At 39.9% G+C, this 23314-nt stretch overlaps 1 protein-coding gene across 3 annotated transcripts in view; it reads left to right on the forward strand.

The window, feature by feature from the left end:
* Positions 1–532: 532 nt before the first annotated feature.
* Positions 533–23314, forward strand: part of LOC108277145 (transcription factor COE3) — a 104355-nt gene continuing 81573 nt past the window's right edge. For all 3 annotated transcript variants that reach the window (XM_017489577.3, XM_017489587.3, XM_017489596.3), the window contains exons 1-6: positions 533–1463; positions 13272–13428; positions 15345–15408; positions 17406–17461; positions 19126–19199; positions 23138–23206. In XM_017489577.3, coding sequence (XP_017345066.1) covers positions 1330–1463; positions 13272–13428; positions 15345–15408; positions 17406–17461; positions 19126–19199; positions 23138–23206 — 554 coding nt within the window. In that variant the 5' untranslated portion in view covers positions 533–1329. The remainder of the gene's footprint in view (positions 1464–13271; positions 13429–15344; positions 15409–17405; positions 17462–19125; positions 19200–23137; positions 23207–23314) is intronic.

Here is a 23314-nt window from a genome sequence, read left to right on the forward strand (position 1 = left end):
TGTTTAACTGAAAGTGTGTGTTTAACTGAAATAATTGCACTTGGACGAATTAGATTTATTAGACAGACACACACACACACACACACACACACACACACACACACACACACACACACACACACACATTAGTACCTATAACCCCTGTTTAACCTCCATCACCATCCACACCATCCCATGTTTGCTGTAATAGATTATAATTTACAGTACAAGCTTTGGGAATTTGAGAAATGTGTACAGGCTATGGGAAATATTCTCAGCGCTGAACTGATACTACAGACTAACAGTGATCTTTAATAATAATAATAATAATAATAATAATAATAATAATTATAATAATAATAATAGCCCAAATGAATCTACAGTACTAAAGTGCTCCTACGCTACTCCTGGCACCACGCAGTTCTGCACAGCTTTCAACTGCGACGCCAATCAGATCACGCCCACACCTCCAATATGCAAATAAGCTCTCATTTTAAGGCCCTAAACCACGCCCCCTTTCTGGCTAGGGTCCCGCCCAGCTCCGGTGAGAAGGTGCGCTCGTGTCCGCGGGGACTCAGGAGCCGTAAAGAGACGGATGGAGGGGAGGAGAGGAAGGAGGAAGGAGGGAGGAGAGGGAGGAGAAGGAGTGAGATTTCTTACCCAATCCGCCTTCTCCCCGGGGAGCGCGCGCGAAGCCTTCCCTGCTCCATCCCTCCCTCTTGTTCGCTCGCTAATCATTGCATTTGTTACTTTCTCTCTCTCTCTCTCTCTCTCTCTCTCGCACTCTCTCGCTTTTTTTTTGAAGCATGAGCGTCCGTTTTTCATCCCGCTTTTTCATCCGCGCGCGCGTTTGCTCGCTTCTTTTCTGCTTCTTCTGAGCAACTTATCGAGCAGACAGACGCTTCGCCTTGATCCGGTGCTTTTCTCCTTTGAGATGCTTGGCGAGCTCTCTCCTCCCCCTTTTAACTAGACACACACGCACGCACACGCACTCATACTCTTACACACAAACGCGCAAACACGCACACACCGGTTTCATCTTGAACTTGCGAGGTTTATTATTGGGAATCTAAAATAAGAGAGGAGCAACCCGGTGGGATACGGAGCGCTCGCGCGCCTTCATCAAGGACCCCTTTGGAGAGGATAAGGACCCTTGTTGACACTTTTTTTGGTCGCTTATCTCTTTTTGCCTCCTCCCTTTCAGTTGGTTGTTGTTGTTTTCTTTATTACTAGCTAATCCGGAGGATTTCTTTTCTTTTTTTCTTCTTCTTCATCTTTTTTTTTTTTTTTTTTTTTTTTTTTTTTTTTTAATTATTCCGCTCGATTAGCCGGTTTTCGAGGGCCGTTTTCATGTTTTCCATCCAGGACGGTCTCCCGCGGGGAGCGCTCACCATGAAGGAAGAGCCGCTCGCCAGCGGCATGACTCCGGTGCGCTCTTGGATGCAGAGCGCCGGGATACTGGACGCCAACACGGCTGCACAAAGGTGAGACATCACATATATTTTGTGTGTGTGTGTGTGTGTGTGTGTGTGTGTGTGTGTGTGTGTATGTGTGTGGTTTGGTTTGTAGGGATAGATGGACATGCACCACGCTTTTTGGGTGACCATACTCCATGCATCACATCCGTTTAAAGCAAGCTGTTGGCTATCTGCAGGAGTTGTAATGCTGTAGTAGTGCACGAGCGTATGCATCCACAGACAGTGCGTAAAAAAAAAAAAAAAGACATCCAAAACTTTCTCCATGAGGATACCAGATAGAGTCCGTGCACACATGCAAAACTTCCTTCAACTTACCGAGTCATAAAAATTGTTGCATGCTGCAAAAAAAAATAAAAAATAAAATAAAATAAAAAAGAAGCTTGTTGCAAATGTTCTCTAAAACACACAGTTCCTGACTGAACACACGGCATTGCACGCACTAATACGAGCTTGTCATTATAGCACGTTTATACATTATAAAAAACACTAAAGTGTGTTCTGAAAATGTTAGAGCGCTAACATGTTCAGTAATAAGCGCGAGCAGAATGATTAAACACAGATGGAGTTTTAAAAAGACGCGCGTGCTGGATCAGAAGCGCGTGAGCGTTCACCTTGTGTTGCAGCAGGGGAAATAACAACAGCAACAATAACAGAAAGAATAATAATAAAACCCGGATTTTGAGGCATCAATAGGCCTATAGCGTTAATGCGTTTAAAACTCACAGCACGTGAGTTTATATATATATATATATATATATATATATATATATATATATATATATATATATATATAATATTGAAAATACTGTACTGAGCTGTAATTGAAGTACAGGAGAGAAAGAGCTTGTCAAATATAAGAAATGGCTGAATTAAGGATCTAGTTTATATAGCATTTTTTTAAAATTAAAAGCAGATTATTTTGAATGCAGAGATGTTTATCCTTCTTGCTTTGTGCATGGCAAAACAAAACGCGAAGTTAGTTTATTTATTATTATTATGATTATTTTTCATTTACAGCCTTGAGCATGTAGTCTCGTGCACACAGGTGGTCCTTCAAATATTCACGCACTTAACTGCAGTGTCAGGAAATTGTTCCAAATGTAACTAAATTACGGGAGCGCATGGATTATAGCCTATCAGACGTTATATCAGACAAATCATTATGTACAATCCGACAGCAGCATTTCGGATTAATCGCGTCACGCGCGTAGCAGATTCATTATTTCAGTTTTCCTTGCAAATTGTTGACCTATGCAGAGAAAGTTCATAAACCTTGCACATTATGTGCAATTATGGAATGATTCCTAAATGAAATTGCATCTGATTGCACAAAGGCTCTCTGAGCGCATCAGGTGGAACGACACACACTTTCACGACATTTATAAAAACGCTTCTAAAAAGTTGCACGCAACATTTCTACACGAAAAGACTCTGCACAAAAAGTACATTGCGCGAAAAATGAACGAATTTCGCTTTTAGCAGTCGTGCGTTATTGTCATCCTTACGTGCACTTTTCTTTTGAGTTAATGTGTGTTTAATATTACAAGTACAACAGTAAAAATCCAAAATACACAAGTTTTACATTTAGAGCTGTTTTTATTGTATTGGATGTTATTAAAATATGTTAAAATATTCAAATGCGTTAATTGATATCATATGCCGGATATATGGGTAAAACAACAACAACAACAACAACAACAACAACACTGAATAAATGAACTATTCCACGGGAGCATTTATATTTATATTCAAGAACAAACCAGTTTCTGAGACATTTGCTTTATTTATTGCCTTTTGATTACTTGCACATATGCATTAGAAGTCCCAACTTATATTAATCCAACATGAGTTTAAAAAACATATTATATGAATCATAATAAATATTTATGAGCAGGAGATTTATGATTTATGAAGAGTTTAGGAGAAAGAAAATCATTATTTAGATGCTAGATAAAGGTTTTTACAATTAAATAATCAAATTACCTTTTATTATAGCCTATTAGGTCATAATTAGGTAATGCACATCAAGAATGACTAAATAATAATAATAAAAACAACAATAATAATAACAACAACAAATACAGCAACAATAATAATACTAATAATAACAGTAATAATAATAATAATAATAACAATTAAGGAGTCCACTATATTGAGAGGACTATTAATTAATTAATATGTGGACGATTACAAAAGATCTTCCAGACTTGATTTTATTTTTAATTAGAAATGAATGAATGAACGACTGAGCAACACTTTGTGCTTGGTGCTGTCAAGACTGCCGTGTGTGAGGTACAGGTGTGGTTTTACACTCCTCTGAGGTGCTGATGAGCTGCTTGGAGAGGAAGTGCAGATTAGAGAGCGAGTCCTCGTTCACGAGAAAAGAACTGAGATGCCGAAAGAAAAGATTTATTTATGGTGTTTTGGGTTCAGGGTTGGGATTGTGGAGCTTCTAAGCAGCGCGTACATTTAGACATATATATATATAGTGTGTGTGTGTGTGTGTGTGTGTGTGTGTGTGTGCATGCGTGTGTGTGTTGACATACTGTGTTCAACGTGTGAGGGCGGTTTACTCAGGAATCTGATGCAAACTGGATTAGTCTTGATGGAAGGAAAGGTGGAGACAGACAGAGCAATTTCAATAGACTGTCTCGGCAGGGGGGTTATTTTCCCCCAAGTATCACCCTCTCTCTCTCTCTCTCTCTCTCTCTCTCTCTCTCTCATTCTGTTTTTTAGGCTGCGGGGTGAGCACACAGCTGGGGAACAGATTTCACTCTTTCACTTGACCCTTCTCTAGTCCCCTACCCCACACTGTAAAACCTGGCAAAGTGAATTATATCGCCTCTGTTCTGTCTACAAGGCGAAGGAGGAGGTGGAGGTGGTGGAGGGTAGGAAGGGTTTGGACCTAATGAAGTCCAGACCCTGGGGTTTAGAGCAGGAACGACACAGGGACACAGAAAGAACGAGAAATCGCGATTCAGGACAAATTCGTTAGAGTGTCCAGCCGCCATCTCTTTACCCTGTCTGAAAAATGGACGTATACCTGCAACGTAGGCGAAGTCTACTGTACGTGAGACACTAGGACAGGAAGCTGGGACGTCGAGTAGAGCTGAACCTCTGAATGGACACGCTAATAGAGCCCATTTCCCACTGTTATTAAATCAGACATAAATTCGCCCGTTAAAAGACGCTGCTGTTGGTCCATTTGAATACCAGTTTAATCTCGTTTTTAGGACCATATTAAACATGACATCTTGTATCACAACACAACAGTCTTCAAAAAAAGCTCACTGCACATGAAATCTATGTCATACAAACGTTGACTTCATGTGTGTTTGCTCACTTGTGCAGCCGAACAAACAGTATACAGTAAGAAATATGTCCATTAGTATCAAATAGCACATTAAGAGAGCGGGCAGCTTATTACATGCTTCATTAGTCTGCATAAATGAAAAGCATTTGTAAAACAACAACAACAACAACAACAAAAACCCACACACATGGTACTTGACTTTGTTGCTTTCTTTGAACCGAAGCAAAGTGCTGTTATTTTGCCTACTCATGCGACTTTGGTGTAACCCAGTGTTTCTTAAACCGTTTGCAGCCAACCTCTTTAACTGTAAAATATATTTCACTTACACACCTAAGTAGGAATTTATTTCATGAACATTATTCGCTATAAACATTTTTTTTCTTCAAGTAATACTTTCCTGAACATTCCACTGAAAAAACACATTAGGTCATTAGTTTGGTGCTTGGACCCCTAAATATAATGACTTTCATAATGTGGGAGGTGATTTCCACCACAAAAAAAAAGAAAAAAAAAAAAAGAATACAAATCACAGACACTCTGACTATGCTTCACGGATCCCTGGGGTTCCCCAGACCCTACTTAGAGAGTGATTGGTGTAGCTGAGTGTATTAAGAAAATAGTCGGCACATTTTAAGACTCAGTTTGCTTTGGTTAACACATTAAGGTTCTGATTGGTTTCTATGGATACCAAACCATTGTCTGAGCGTACCACCAGGCATGAATGTAGCTCTCCTCAAGGTGTAGGGTCGGGCAATATTTCTCCTGAGGAAAGTGTTTAACAGTGATTATCAGCTTATCAGATTATCAGTGTTTCCACCATAGATATAAAATTTTAAGATCAAGCCAGCTGATGTTATCAGTACACACACACCAACGAGAAGCCGATTAAAATTGAATATAGAATAAATATAGAACAAATAAAAAAGTTTTCTAGCAAGATTTTACATTGTCTAAAGATCTGTGTAAAAGTTGTATTTCTTAAAGTTACAGGAGCAACTAGCATTAGCTTGTGTGTGTATTATAACATGTAGCATTAGGAAAATTAGCTAGCTGATTTTTGTTGCAAACATCAACTCGCTAAGTTTAGGCTGTTGGACAAGCTATGTGAAGCAGCGGACATTTTGAAAATAGGTCCCTGAGGTATCTAGAGCAAATAATAATAATAATAATAATAATAATAATAATAATAATAAAAAGAAGAAGTAGAACTACAGGCCAACTACAATGTCTTAAAGATTGTTAGACTTGCAAAAAAAGAAACATAATATGAAAAATCCAGGGTATATTTTTCATTTCTGGACTGTTTTTTTTACACACTAATACAGATAGACAGTAACCGTAGGCTACCTGAGACATTTTCTATCGCAAAATGTTGACTATATGACGTTAAAGCTAAACAAATGTTTTACCACGTTCCATTCTTTTTTACAGCGGGTGTACGGTGGCTTAGCGGTTAACATGTTCGCCTCACACCTCCAGGGTTGAGGGTTTCATTTCCATCATGGCCCTGTGTGTGCGGAATTTGCATGTCCTCCCCGTACTGCAGGGGTTTCTTCCGGGTACTCCGGTTTCCTCCCCCAGTCCAAAGACATGCATTGTAGACTGATTGGCATGTCCAAAGTGTCTGTAGCATATAAATGGGTGCGTGAGTGTGTATGAGATTGTGCCCTGCAATGGATTGGAACCCTGTCCAGGGTGTACCCCACCTTGTGCCTCATGCTCCCTGAGATACTCTCCAGGTTCCCTGCAACCCTGTTGGATAAGCTAAATATCCTGTTTTCCGTAGGATAAGCGGTACAGAAAATGGATGGATGGATGGACATTCTTTCTACTTGCATAAGATACAAAACTTATACAGTATTTTAAAATACTAGTTTTTAGTAGTGTGACAAGCTAGCATCTATCACCATGCTAATGTGTAGCTAAAGCTTAGCTGATATTAAGGAGCTTACCAAGATTTCTGGCAAACTAGCTAACGGTGGTAATGTTATAAGCTCAAGACTGTGCTTTTAGCTTAATGTCTTAAATTAGTGTTGCCACATGACAAAACAACAACAACAAAAAAAATCAGAACATGCTTCATTGGCTCAGTCAGAAAACCAGGACGTCTGGGAAATATTACAGCTGACCTATCAGAAAGGCCTGATTATTAAGCGTTTCGTTAATCCGTCTTTTACTTAATGTAAAACATGCGCAACACAAATGACCAGGAAATGTTAAAAACACACACTCTGTCACCTTTTCGTCTGACACCTGTTAAACAGAGGCGAGTGCAGGCATGTAACATGGTAGGAACAAGTGTTTCCCTCCAGCTGCCTCCATAATACTCCATTAGAAACATACAGGTGACCGACTAACAGCTTGAGCTGTAGCCTGCTAATGATATTTGGAAGTGTGTGTGTGTGTGTGTGTGTGTGTGTGTGTGTGTATGTGTGTGTGTGTGTCTGTGTGTGTGTGTGTGTGGCAGGTGCAGCTACAACAAACCAAAGGAAAACAGCAAACACACACATTACCTCAGAAGTTCAGCTGATATGAGCTGGATTGCTTGCACTTTTAATATACCAGCTAGCATAATGTTAATGTTAATTTTAATGTTAGTGTTTGCCTGCTAGCAAACTAGCTCAACAGAATAATATAACAATCAGCATAATGTTAGCTATTTAAGCAAAGTGGCGACTAGTTTCAGGTGCAGAATATCATTGCTAGCATATTTTAGCTATAACAATTACCTTAATGCTTGCTAACGTACTAGTGAAGTAGCTCAGAATTTTAATTCCACAACATAATAATTAGCCAAAATGTGAGGTATTTTACTAGCCTGGCTTTAAATACAGAACATAATAGTTAGTGTAGTGTTAGCTTGCTTGTTAGCAATCTTGGCTAATGGCATAATACAATAATTAGCGTAGTGTTTGGTAGCGTTACTAGTAAACTGCTTTCGGATTTGAATTACACAATACACAATTGCACAATAACGCAAATACACACTCGTACACACATTCTATGACACCATACACACACACACACACACACACACACACACACACACACACACACACACACACACACACACCCCTTCATTTGGATATTATTGAGCTCTCAGTCAGAGGTCCGGCTCTGACAGCGAGTGTGTGGAGGAATTAACACGCACACACGGCGTGAAAACTTGTCACACACGAGCGTAATTATTGTTAAACCCCTCATGGGTAAACATTGAAGTCCTCATGCCATCACATTTTCAATTTCATGTGTTTAGCGTGTGAAACACTTTTGTGTAATTTAACAGAGCAGCTCCGGGCCTGAATGCAGTTCGTGCTCATCTCGCTGCAATTACCACCAAATTAGCCGTTAGCCGGGAGCGCTCACACCGCTAACACACTGCTGTGGATATGGAACTGGTGTATTACGTTTCTGACATTTCTGACGGTGCTGTCAGCTGGCTGAGAGAGAGCGAGAGAGAGATAGCGTGTGTGTTTGTGTGTGTGTGTGGACTTTTTTATATGGATTTTATATTACTTTTTGTGCTTTATATTTTGTCCTCGTCATGCAGTATCTTCCAGAACTGAGCTCATGATGAACTGCCATTTGGATTTCTCTCTCTCTCTCTCTCTCTCTCTCTCTCTCTCTCTCTCTCTCTGTGTGTGTGTGTGCGTGCTTGGAACATTTGTATTTCCAGGATGTGGAAACACGCTGAAGAAAAAAATATTTGTACATTTTTTGGTATTCATTATTTATAGATATATTTTATGATTATATCATAAATAATTATAAATAATATACACTTATTTATACAATTATATAGAGTATTTACAGATGTAATATGTTTAGAAATAAAATAAAACAAATGTATTTGTTATTTATAAAAATACTATATGTTTAAAGTTTTCATATATATATATATATATATATATATATATATATATATATATATATATATATATATATAAAATTTTTATTTTATGACACTTTATTACTCCATTTTGCAATTACGCTTTTACAACCAAGCTCGTATCACTCATCAAAACTTTAGATAGTTGTACCACTACGGAGCGCCTTATACTCCATTTTGAACATTCGTGGAATTAAAAATAAATTTTATTAAATATTTTTTGATTTATTAACTGGTTTAAATTAAATGAAGTTAAATTCTTAAACTGGGTGGTCAGAAATCAGGAGCGTACATATTTTATTATTTTCATCATTATTATTTAGACATTTTTCTTTTTCAAACCCGCTACTGAAACATTGAGTAAAGTAAAAGTCAGTCTTTTACACAGAAGTCACTTACGTAACAAAAAAATATAACAGTATAAAATATAAATATAATCTTAAAAAAAAAACAATCCGGTCTCTTTATGTGTATAAATTTCCAGTTTCCCAAAAAAGTTTAACAAAGTGCTATTTAATTGAGACACAGTATCAGTGATTAGCAGAGCCTAACTGAAATGAGTGAGGCTGTGAGTTACAGAGCTTGCCCCGCTCCTTAGTCTCACCTCAACCAATCAGAGCTTTGTACAGTGTCACGCTGTGTCAACACAACATATTATATTGAATCTTTTGCTTCTGTAAATGTATTGAGATTAGCATTATTTCAGAAGACTCACATGATTTATCCACAGAGTCAAAGTGAGGTCAGACTCAGGAAACATTAAAGCAGAGAGAAAAGAGGAGAGAAGAGAGGAAAGAAAAGAGGAGAGAAGAGAGGAAAGAACAGGAGCGAGAGAAAACCACCCCAGAGAAATAGAGCAAGACCTAGGCAGATCTACGATTATTGTTCATATCAGTGTGATGGCTCTGTGCCAGAACGGATCATCTCTATTCTTGCATCATATTTGTGTAAACAGAGGGCAGGACTACAGAGAGAGAGAGAGAGAGAGAGAGAGAGAGAGAGAGAGAGAGAGAGAGAGAGAGACACACACACACACACACACACACACATACTGTTACCAGTCAAACTAAACAAGACAGACAAACTGCAGTTATGCTTTCTTTCTTTCTTTATTTCAAAGATACATACTGTTGCTGATGCAGCTGTATATGTACAGTATCTCACAAAAGTAAGTACACCCCTCACATTTTTATAAATATTTGATTATATCTTTTCATGTGACAACACTGAAGAAATGACACTTTGCTACAATGTAAAGTAGTGAGTGTACAGCTTGTATAACAGTGTAAATTTGCTGTCCCCTCAAAATAACTCAACACACAGCCATTAATGACTAAACCACTGGCAACAAAAGTGTGTACACCCCTAAGTGAAAATGTCCAAATTATTTTCCGGCACTGCCTTAACCCTCTTGGGCATGGAGTTCACCAGAGCTTCACAGGTTGCCACTGGAGTCCTCTTCCACTCCTCCATGACGACATCACGGAGCTGGTGGATGTTGAGACCTTGTGCTCCTCCACCTTCTGTTTGAGGATGCCCCACAGATGCTCAATAGGGTTTAGGTCTGGAGACATGCTTGGCCAGTCCATCACCTTCACCCTCAGCTTCTTTAGCAAGGCAGTGGTTGTTATCATGCTGGAATACTGCCCTGTGGCCCAGTCTCCGAAGGGAGGGGATCATGCTCTGCTTCAGTATGTCACAGTACATGTTGGCATTCATGTCTCCCTCAATGAACTGTAGCTCCCCAGTGCCGGCAGCACTCATGCAGCCCCAGACCATGACACTCCCACCACCATGCTTGACTGTAGGCAAGACACACTTGTCTTTGTACTCCTCACCTGGTTGCCACCACACACGCTTGACACCATCTGAACCAAATAAGTTTATCTTGGTCTCATCAGACCACAGGACATGGTTCCAGTAATCCATGTCCTTAGTCTGCTTGTCTTCAGCAAACTGTTTGCGGGCTTTCTTGTGCATCATCTTTAGAAGAGGCTTCCTTCTGGGACGACAGCCATGCAGACCAATTTGATGCAGTGTGCGGCGTATGGTCTGAGCACTGACAGGCTGACCCCCACCCCTTCAACCTCTGCAGCAATGCTGGCAGCACTCATACCTCTATTTCCCAAAGACAACCTCTGGATATGACGCTGAGTACGTGCACTCAACTTCTTTGGTCGACCATGGCGAGGCCTGTTCTGAGTGGAACCTGTCCTGTTAAACCGCTGTATGGTCTTGGCCACCGTGCTGCAGCTCAGTGTCAGGGTCTTGGCAATCTTCTTATAGCCTAGGCCATCTTTATGTAGAACAACAATTCTTTTTTTCAGATCCTCAGAGAGTTCTTTGCCATGAGGTGCCATGTTGAACTTCCAGTGACCAGTATGAGGGAGTGTGAGAGCGATGACACCAAATTTAACACACCTGCTCCCCATTCACACCTGAGACCTTGTAACACTAACAAGTCACATGACACTGGGGAGGGAAAATGGCTAATTGGGCCCAATTTGGACATTTTCACTTAGGGGTGTACTCACTTTTGTTGCCAGTGGTTTAGACATTAATGGCTGTATGTTGAGTTATTTTGAGCGGACAGCAAATTTACACTGTTACACAAGCTGTACACTCACTACTTTACATTGTAGCAAAGTGTCATTTCTTCAGTGTTGTCACATGAAAAGATATAATCAAATATTTACAAAAATGTGAGGGGTGTACTCACTTTTGTGAGATACTGTATACTTTTTCTTTTCTCGCTCTCTATCCATGTGTTAGTCCGTTCGGCCTTCTTTTTTTCTTTCTTTCTTTTCTTATCTATCTATCTGTCTGTCTGTCTGTCTGTCTGTTTATTTCTTATTTTATTTTAATCCTTGACAGACACACACTATTACTGATACAGCTGTATGTCATATACTGAAGACACACACACATAGACAGACATACCAACTTCAGTATTTTGCATAAATAACAGATTTATTTCGCTTTGATATACTCTGAAAATCTCTGTAATTTAAACACAAGTTTATACGTGTGTGTGTGTTTCTGTTGTTGTTGTTGATGATGATGTTGTTGTTTTTTGAACTCCTGTTGACTGCTGCTCTACTGTGCTCTCTCCCCTCACATTAATGCAGCTGTGTGTGTGTGTGTGTGTGTTTGTGTGTTTGTGTGTGTGTGTGTGAAAGAGAGAGAGAGAGAGAGAGTGTATCAGAATGTGTGTCACAAGTGAGCATGTAAGTTACTGTGTGAGTGAGTGTGTGTGTGTATGTGTGTTTGTGTGTATGTGTGTGTGTATACGACCTCTCACCTGTCACTCTACTGCTGAAGTGGATGTAGCAGCAATTACTATAATTAAAATAATAACTTTAATGAGGTTTCCATGTCGATGGGTGCACATAAAGATCAAAGTGTCGGGAGTGAGAGAGAGAGAGAGAGAGTGTGTGTGTGTGTGTGTGTGTGTGTGTGTGTGTGTGTGTGTGTGTGTGTGTGTTAATTTCTATATTCTAATTGTGTGTTAGTTCTGTTGGATGTAGTCTGTAGTGAGTGATAAGGAGATAAGAGTAGATTAATGTTCAAATTGTACAAATCACACATTTATTTATATTTTATGACAGTTCTAAAATTATGACAGTTATTCGGTTCTCCATGCAGTAATTGTTCAACAATCACTTAAAGAACCTTTTTTGATGAAAAGCTAGCATATAATACCTGTATAAGTGAGTGAGACAAGTTTTACACTCTTAGAAAAAAGGTTTCTTGAAGGGTTCTTTGGATAATGAAAGCCTTCTAAAAGGTTTCTACTTGTTGTGTGGTTCTAAATCAAACCTTTAAGGGGTTTCCACAGAATAGCTATCTCTCCATCTGTCTGTCTGTCTGTCTGTCTATCTATCTATCTATCTATCTATCTATCTATCTATCTATCTATCTAGCTGCCTATCTATCTGTCTGTCTATCTGCCTGCTCAATTCTTTATTTTCTTTCTATGTCTTCATACTATCTCTCTCTCTCTCTCTCTCTCTCTCTCTCTTTCTCTCTCTCTCTTTCTCTCTCTCTCTCTCTCTCTCTCTCTCTCTCTCTCTCTCTCTCTCTTTCTCTCTCTCTCTTTCTCTCTCTCTCTCTCTCTCTCTCTCTCTCTCTGCATGTACACACCAAGTGATTGACAGGGTTGATCGGGTGCAATAGGTGTGAGGCTGTGAAACACCCTGCAACCCGAACCCAACGAACCCCCCCACCCCTAGGCCTCCTTCTGGTGCATGAATGGATAATTATGCGAGCACATATGACCTGATCAGGGCTTCCTATTGGTCAAGCCATGGAGAGATGCATATGATTGATAGGGTTAGTGTAAAGGAGAGGCTGCCAAAATGTCCAGCATCAGATGGAGTCTACAATATTCCTGCATACACACACACTCACACAAACATACACACACACACACGGGTCAGATGCAGTACAAGCCAAAGAAAGAAATCCTGTCAGAATATTTCTGGTGTTGTTCATCCCGTAATGTCCATCCGTTTTCTTGGTGAAGAATGATAAAAGAATGAAGAATGAGAGCCAAAACTGATCTCATCTCTTCTCTTCTCGTCTCTTTTCTTCTCTTCTTATCTCTGTACAGCGGTGTCGGTTTGGCCCGAGCTCACTACGAGAAGCAGCCTCCCTCCAACCTGCGCAAATCCAACTTCTTCCACTTTGTGTTGGCGCTGTACGATCGGCAGGGGCAGCCGGTGGAAATCGAGAGGACATCCTACGTTGACTTTGTGGAGAAAGACAAAGTGAGTGGTCCCTAAGTAAAGTCGCTGATTAGACTTTATTCTAAATATTTTAATGTATTTAATAGGGATTATTAAAAAGGGATTATTATTAGGATTAATACACATCTATTAACATTACATGGTTAATTACACGGTTATAACTGTGTAATAACACAAATTATATCCATTGCACACTATTTGACATTAAAAACATGTAGAGATTAGGCTTGCTATAATGAATAAACAAAAACAGATGTATGAAGGTGATTTCTTCAGCCCTTGTGTCTCCTTTCTGAATGTTTTATGCCAGTGTTCGATGTTGAAATACCTAAGCATGCCTGTAGGGGGCAGTAAAGAGACCCGACTCATAAAAACACACACACACACACACATGCAAAAAAAATGGAAAGGAAAGCAAATAGTTGTGTTTTATAACATTTGTCAAATACATTGCTTTATTACTTTTATTAATTTTTTCAAAATCTTAAAATCAGCCCTCATATTATTGAACTCTGTGTGTTTGTGTGTGTGTGTGTGAGATTTTAGTCTTCTGTCAATGACCGAATGATTAACTGTCGCCTCCTCACCCTCTGGTCCTGCCAACCTCGCAGTGTGTGTGTTGTGTGTGTCAGGAGGTAGTCCTGCTAGGCCTGCTGTGCGCGTGCGTATGTGTTTGTGTCTGAGCGCGTGTGTGTTGTTATCGGTAAAAAGGTTACAGGGAACAGCTCCGCCCCCGGCTTGGGGCGGGACAGTGTCCAGCTGGCACGGTCACTCGTCCGTCCTCACTGTCTGTTCACCTCCGCCTCGACCCCCGATACGACCCCCAACACACACACACACACACACACACACACACACACACACACACACACACACCTCCTCTCCTGCTCGGTCTGGGACTCTGCCAAGACATCACCACAAATCTTGGCAATGAGAGAGAGAGAGAGAGAGAATGAGAGGAAGCAGCACAGGGTCACATTTGCATAGATTTTTGTACATCTTTCACAAATCATGTAAAGATTACAGTCTAGGGGTCACGTATTAGGTATTTTCTTCACCTCGGACTCACCTCGAACTGTGAATAAGCAACACGAATGAACGGCGTCTACAATCAACATCGTCAAGTTCATCATCAACTTTTCTTTAAACAAGCCATGTTGTCAGTTTTCTAATAGCCCAGAAAAGGAAAATAAAATGAAAAATCTGTGAAAGCTCTCTCCTTTCTGACGTAACGTCTTTAGCTAATCTCATGTCTTCTGAAATACTGTAATCCCTTGGTTCATGACCCCTGACCTAAACATACCATGTATAATGTTTTTATACCGCTACCAGGTGGTTATATGCACATGTTCAGAGTCCATCATAATATAATAATGGACAGTTCCCACCTCATTACCCAGATCTACGCCAATCGTGTGATTAATTAGTGAAGGTGAGGGTGATTCTGTGCTTGGAGAAGAGTGCTGACTGCCTCTATTTGGCCAACGTTGCACTTATTGACAGTCAGAAGAAAACTAGGCCTAACTAAGACAACTTGTGGACTTCCAAACACGCTGGAATTAGGGCTCTTCCAATGATATGGAAATACATTAAACTGTGGTTGAAATTGGCCTGGTGAAAAAGCTAAGTCTGAAAAAGCAAGTTTGCAAAAAAAATCATAAAAACATCAAGGGGCTGTATTAGTGTTTCTATCTAATTTATATATCTGTACAAACCACAAAAAAAGAGCTGTGTTAATTATAATGTGTAATTATTCAGTTTAGAAGTATTCCTAAATACGATGGTTATTGCGATTCAGAGAGTTAACCCATGCTAGCATCAGGCCTAAAATGGTTTAAGCCATTTTATACGTGTGTATATGGGTCTGTCTTGGACTTATCTTCTTTTTTGTCCATTCTGACATCTTTTTTGTCCATTTCATTCTTCTCCTGTTTTAGGAATATAACGGTGAAAAGACCAACAATGGCATCCACTACAGGTTACAGCTCCTCTACAGTAATGGTAAGAAACCACCAAACCCACCAGTTAAGGCGACTGAACATTTAGTCAATGTTGAAAAAACAAATAAACAAACAAACAAACAAACAAACAAAAACACCCAGAAACATTTTCTTTCATTTTCAAGCGGTTTGAACAATGTTCTTATGAAACTAAAATCTACCTGTGTATTCACTTTGCATTTATTTATTTATTGAATTAGGTTGTTTTATTTTGTCTATCTATCTATCTATCTATCTATCTATCTATCTATCTATCTATCTATCTATCTATCTGCCTATCTATCTATCTAAAAATTCTTTCTTACACATTTATTCTCCTAACACATACAATTCATTGTCTTAATTATTCCAAATAATTTATATTATACTTCACACATATTGCTTTGGACTTTATACAAGTTCAAAGTTTTTGTTGAGAAATATGATTTTCTAAATAACTGATGCGATAAAACAGTTCTCGGTAGCGGTTTTGGGCTTTTGCGCCCGACTTTATGTCTTTGCACATCTGGAAGAATATTGAGGATCCCATCTGTTTATGCTGGGATGATTTCATTCACATCTGTCCCCTTCCTCTGTTCTCGAGCACCTTTTTAAATTCAGCATGGTATTCGGTATGCCACTGCAGAAGTGTTTCTGTCTTTTGTGCTTTCATTTTTAAATTTTATGTATATATATATATATATATATATATATATATATATATATATATATATATATATATATATATATATATATATATATATGTGTGTGTGTGTGTGTGTGTGTGTGTGTGTATATATATATGTGTATGTATGTATGTATGTATATCCCATGTGAATGTCAATTACACAATCCTGCTGAGAGATTAGCCCATGGGTCGCCTTCCCAGCATGCCTTTCTTCCCCTCACCCACCTCCAACCCTGCCCCATCCACCTGCTTTTCTCTGTGGAGTGATGCTAATAACAGTAAAGATGGATATGCAGTTTGCCCGTGGATGCGTGCGGAGAGACAGTGAGGGGCAGGAAAGCTCCGTCTCTCGCAGGTTTAAGACAGGAACGCTATAAATAATACATTTATTTGATTAACTGCAGCGTTGGTCCTTGTTTGGATTCGCTAAGTGTGTGTGTGTGTGTGTGTGTATGTGTGTGTGTGTGTGTTTGGGGGGCTAATGAACAGCCCAAGCAGCATGACGAGCAAAACGTTGCACACTCCATGTGGGATACTATGGCAAATTTGTTTTTCTGAAATGGCTGAAATGTTCCATTAGGAGCAAATTATTATTATTATTATTATTATTATTATTATTTATTTATTTATTTTGCTAAATGCTTACTTACTTAATTTTAATTTGCTGGGGAATGTTGAGTCGTGTTACTGAAATGTTTAACCAGTGTATCCTACGTTCACGGAGAAAGAAACCAACGGGCTTGGTGTAGTAATTGACCCTGGAGAAGTATACACTATGAAACTGAACATACCCCTACTTAAACTCATAAACATACCCCTACTTAAACTTTTAAACCCTCTTAAAAATTTTACTTTTTTTTTTTACCTTTAGTATAGATCTTTTACCTGAAAATGTTTAAAAAATAAACATTTAAGCCACATAATTGGACCTAGATTCCAACTTAAAAAATACATACTACAGATACAAAAGATGCCCCTAGCCTTCCCGCCCCAAATGGTTCTCAGATTTGCGACTAAGCAAGCCCAGAAATCAGAAACCTAACCAAGCCTCCACATTTTTTCTGCCAATATCAAGGTTATTATTCTAATTATTGAGTTCTGATAGTTATAAAAACCAGCATACTCTTAGAACTAAAATGGATACCAAACTGTTCCTTTGCTTGTTGCTGGGGTGGTACCATCAAGCATACATGTTTTGCAACTTTAGTGTGTATCGTAAAACTCAAAACAGATGGTTTGATATCTACAAAGACCATCCACACAATACAAATTTTCAAAATGTTTTTCTTTTGTGCTAATAATTTTTGTAACCAACCAAATATATTCAACAGGAATCAGGACAGAGCAGGACCTGTTTGTACGGTTGATAGACTCCATGACTAAACAGGTGAGTAATGATATTCATAAAACTTTGCTAAAAGCTTTAGGTTTATATGAGTTGTCCAGTTTTCCGTTTGGTTAACATAACGCCCCTCATCAAGCGTTCACTGTTATCTCGAAGCAACGAGGTCATCGGATGAGCCGTGAACACTGAACACTCAATCGAATGCTAACTTACTTTTCAGACTTAACCATAACTGTTTATGAGTTTTGGCGCAGTGTCACTTAACGAGGAGTTTTTCTTTTTCTTTTTTTCTTTTTTTGCGGCGTTTCATCCTACCCTTGATTTTACAGGCAGCCTGATTTCTCTTTTCCTATTACTCACTTTTACAGCCTTCGAGTTCCCTGGAGTAGTTACACAAATGTACAGAAGTCTTTATAAACTCAAGTCTCTCCTAAACACAGTCTCACTTGAGACTCAATTCCACTCAATCCCTCTTCATTCTCTAGTGAAATGGACCCTAATTTTAGTCCCACCCCCTCACATCCCATTGGCTCAACAGGGCTCGTTGTCATGGTGTGTCAGGCTACCTCGGATCAATACGGCAAACAGGTCCTCGACAAAAGCGTCAGCCCCGGAGACCAATCAATAGGTCTTAATGTATCTGCAGAGGCGGCACGCTGGAGACTATAATCCCCAGCACAACAAAAGAGATCTGCAGCCATGCACGGCTGTCAAATCCCCTCCCTCATGCTTTCTGTAATGCACACACACACACTTACACATAAACAGCAGCAATCTATGAAAGCACGAGGTGTAGATATTGATTGATTATAGTCCTGCTGTCTTGATTTGTCTTTTGTTATAAATATAGATATAGATATGAAAGAGGGATCCATCGTTCACTATGCTCAGTGTAAATACACTCATCTCTGCTGATCTGAATATCAAAAATGTGTTCCTAATCCTAATCTTTGGGATAGTCGAATACAAAAATAAAATTTAGGCCACAAGGTCGATAACACCAACATATAGTAATGGAACCACTTCCTACGGATGATATCATGGACCACTTTGGCGCCAGATACGTGAATCAAGTATGATATACAAATATCGACCTGTTCTCCCCTCTCCAAAATCCCCTCCCCTTTCTCCAACTGGGTGGATGTTAATAAAGAGGCAGAGGGCCTACATAGACAGCATCAAGAGACAGAGCGAGCGAGAGAGAGATCAATAATGTAAAAGTGGTCGTTATTCTGAAAGTATTGTCCCCCAAGGCATTGGGTCGACTGACCAAAGGCGAGTGAAATTGGGGATGTTGTAAGGTGGATTATGGGTGTGTGTGTGGGGCTGAGAGTGGGTTAGTCGCCTGTCATGGTGTACGCTAATAATCCGTCATAACATACCGGGAACGTCAGCTCCATGATGGATGGCTTGGAGAAAGCATCCGTTTGTAGACCTTCTGGTTCTCTCCATATGCCCACATATTAATGACCAGAGTTACCTTTTAGCATATGTTACGTTTTACTGCATGCTGTGCACCACAAAAACATGACTAATAACCTACTTGGGTCTGTCACAGTTATATTAACACTACTTGTGTAGTCATGTTCAGATGATAATATTAGCAATATAAAGTTATTTGACAATGACGTTTTCATGATTTCAGATTAAAAAGGTCAGAATTTTGCACGGAGGGAAATAAAAATGAAGCTTTTTCTCTTTCACAGCCAATCATTTATGAGGGCCAGGACAAAAACCCAGAGATGTGCCGTGTCCTTCTTACCCATGAGATCATGTGCAGGTTGGTTGAGTTTGTCTTTCTTTTTTGCCTATTTTTCTCATTGTTCCTTCAAATTTAGACTTTGCATTTGCAGCACAAATGTATTTATATAGGGTCTGGATGTGGAAAGGTGAATCATTAATCAGGCTTTTGCATGCACCTCATGAGTGTACCTTTAAGTTTGGTTTTCAGACCGATGTAAATGTACCGCTCTCCACTGTGCGGTTGTACAGGGCTTCCCTCATTACAGCGTACCTATTGGCTTTAATACCATGTAATCATGAGCTCTGTCGGTTGGAGGCCTGACCAGCGGGGGCTTGTTCATGCCGAATGCCCAGTGGGGGTCAGGCGGATGTATCCGTGGGTGAATTTGGTGGGTGTGTGGGTCCTGGACGTTAAGGGGCTCAGATGTTTGGAACCTGGCTGGGTAGTGACCTAGGAATGAAGTTCGAGGGCTTGAGGGCCATGTTAATAATGCAATAGGGGGAAATGATGGGGGCACTCAGCAATCCTGGGATGGTATAGGTATCCAATACTATACAAAGGCCCTGCAGGAAAGGAAAGCAGGCCCCTTTTACAGATATTCCTGATCCAATTTGGATGGGCACACAGGATCATCTAAGCTAACACGCTTTTACGATTTTATGTAGTGTTTTTATAGTGGTAGTCTCAATTGGTCCAGTTAGAGATCAATTGATATATAGTGTACATGTGTTACTAAGTTAATATACTCTATAATATACATTGGATAATAAATGGCCATATAATGTACTCAGGCAGTAGACATGGAGGTGAGCGTAACCATTCTGCTGGACTTATGCCAACTCGAGAACAATTTCGCGAAGAGACAAAGACCGGGCTAAACTTTGCCTCAGAATTAAATATTATCGTGGTACTGTATGTAAAAGCCATAATCGAGATTGAGGTGTCACTAATCTTTTCATTGCTCGACATTCTCAGTCTGCCTCCCTAAATTGCTTAGCATAAATCTCACTACTGTCTCTCTTTTTAAAATGGATTTCTCAGCTTAGCAGCCAAAATAACCCGTTATTATGAACCTCGAAGCGTCAGGCGCTGAAATTCTATGCAGCGTTTTTTTTTTTTCGTTCTCCTGATGGAACCTGCCTCTCCTCCAAGATGATTTTGATACAGGATCCATTTCCATAATGACAGCTCACTTTGAGGCGGTCATTACGTGATTGAGTGTGATTATTAGCAGCCATCCCCTGATGAATGGTGTGTTTCCATTCGCTAATGAGAGGGAGATGAGACATGCTTCCCCTGCCTCTCTCTCTCTCTCTCTCTCTCTCTCTCTCTCTCTCTCTCTCTCTCTCTCTCTCTCTCTCTCTCTCTTTCTCTCTCCTGGGTGATAGCACTCTTTATCAGGTCCCTAGCGAAACCTGCTTCACCTATCTCCACACATACACACAAATATTCTAACAAAATATGGCTAAAATGAATGGTACAGCTCATCCCGTTGTGTAAAAATATTCACACATGTCCTGAGATCTTTTGATATCAATTAAGAGTGTTAACTTTGATTTAGTTTTGTCCTTCTTGGAAGTGGAAGGGGGTGCAATGCAATTAAGCTAAGAGATCAATTTTGACTGATTAATTAGTGTCTCTGAATTACAGACCGACTACCACAGCAGTGTAGCCGCAAGACTAAATAATGAGCCGCAATGGTTTTCAAAAGGCAAGAAGTGATTTGTCATGGGATCAGGCTTCCGTTGGCTGTAGATGTCCAAGGTCTTCACCAGCTATTCTCACTGCTTGAAACTGGCACCCTGAAATTGCCAAATGAGCCATGGCTGAGGTTAGCTGGCACAGAGCGGTGTCGAGTGCTCGGCGCATGGGCACAGAGGGAGGGAGTTGGAGGATGGAAGGACGATGCTGGGCGGCCAGGATGGATGAGAGACTACTGCCAGGCAGCCAAGTAGCCAAGTGGCTATGCTTTCCATCCACCCTGGGCAATTACAGTACTTGCCCTTTGAAAACAAGCCCTCTATTGACACCCTCCCTCTCTCAATATCTTTACAGGCTTCCTGTATCCCTCCATATCTCTGCTTCTCTATGATGCTAGTCCTCTGGCTTCCTCAAGAGGCTCTGAAACCTGGTTTTATTTAAGCGTATCCTTGTGCTATAAAACGATCTCCTTCATTTCTTAAGTAAATCAGCTACTAGGTGGCCTAGCCTAGGGAAGACATATTAGTTGACCTATCATAAAGGTACCAGGGGGACATTAGTTCATCTGTGCTCTTAGTTGAGTTTGATTCTTGTCTTCCTGACTCTTCTCGGCTTAAGGCTTGACAACAGACCTGTGTTTGTTTTGTGGACTTTGGGTCAGAGTCATTAGCAGGACTAGTACTAGCCACTATAGACCCCCACTGGGATCGCCATTAAGGTGGTATTACAAACGTTCTGGCAGGGTTTGTTTTGGTCTGCGAGGGGCCACTGGTGTCCCAGAGGAACTGCCTGGTGCTCTTGGGGTCCAGTTTGTTTATAACACTTCTTTCTCAGTTTGAGGAGGTTGTCACCACAGCCGCACCATTGGGCTTCCAATGCTAATTGGTCTCCTGGAACTTTGCTAATGGGTCCAAGTAGCTCAGGGAATAAATTATGGTGGCACTGCTCTATGGCAACAGTCACACATACACAAGAAGAAGGAAAAAACAATGCCTGTTTTGGGTGGCTTTTTTTCAATGTGATCAAACAGATTTTTTTTTTTAGCACTCACGGCCTCTGAGTGAGAATTGTTTGTCAAATATTCTAAATATTTGTCAAATTATCTCATTTATAACAGCAAGAAGGGAAATTCTATACTAATTTATTTAATCTTGTTTAGTGTAGTGTTCAGGAATTACCTCAGTTATACAATTATAGTTTAATAAAGTACATCAAGCTAGTCTTTTTTGCACTACAATTGCTTCACATAATTTATAATTAATGACAATAAACTGAACTGTAAAAAGGGCTAGACCACTTTTCCAGTGGGATGCAGAAGTGGCAATGCCAGTTTGGCTAGCCAACAATGAGTCTTTTTTTTTTTATTTGGAGGGGAATTGTGGTTGTATTTAGGAGAGCCACATGCCACCAGATGAGGTGCCAGCCCCGGGGCGAGGGCACAGGCAAGGGCAGGGGTGATGGCAGCGTCAGTGAGGGGCGTTTGGGACGCGGCCGCTGCACCAGGACGTCTCTGGGCGCTGTCCAAACTGTCACAGGCTGGCTGAGTGACCTTGGCATGAGCCCAGCCCAGCTGGAGAGGAGAGACAGAAAGAAAGAGGAGAGAGAGAGGGCATCCTAGCAAGCAGGATACAGATTGAGAGCGAGAGAGAGAGAGAGAGAGAGAGAGAGAGAGAGAGAGAGAGAGAGAGAGAGAGAGAGAATGAGAGATACTCACCTTGGTCACTATTCAGCCACATTCTTGCCTTTATAAAAGACCTACAGAGATTAAAAAATATATATCATATAAATCATACAGCTTTTACTTATTGAATACACCACTATTTAGCATCCATCTAATGGGTGTACCAAGAAGTTCAGTATTAAGATCATGAATCTTTCGTATAAATTACTATATCATGTATCTGTGTATAGTAGTGAGAAAGATTTCAAACAAATGCAAAACACCAAGGCTTAGCCTCATAGCATTTTACTTGATGTAAATTGGAGCAAAATTTTAAAATGAATTTGCATTAAAATGAAGTCGCTAAATATTGGTAACATTTAATTAAGAGCTTGAATTTATAAGATGGAGCATATGGCAAAAAAGCTTGAACTTTTGGACACAAAAATAGCAAAACAGAAGTGATTTCAGGTATTCAGAAATTTTGGGAAAATAAATATTGCCCCACGTTACTAGACACTATTTTATTTACTTATGTATACAGTGCATATATGACTACCAGGCCCATATAAATGATTTTAGTGTATAAATAAATGTGAATTTTTCGTTGCAGCCGGTGTTGTGACAAAAAGAGCTGCGGGAACCGAAACGAAACACCGTCAGATCCAGTGATCATTGACAGGTAAGAGAACCTCACCTGTAAGTGTTTGGAATGAAGCGCTAACAATTGCCTGTGTGGTTTTCTTTTTAAATAAAAATTTATTTATATAAATAAATTTTTTATATATAA

Source organism: Ictalurus punctatus, chromosome 2 (genome assembly GCF_001660625.3).
Source record: "Ictalurus punctatus breed USDA103 chromosome 2, Coco_2.0, whole genome shotgun sequence".
NCBI classification, from domain to species: Eukaryota; Metazoa; Chordata; class Actinopteri; order Siluriformes; family Ictaluridae; genus Ictalurus; species Ictalurus punctatus.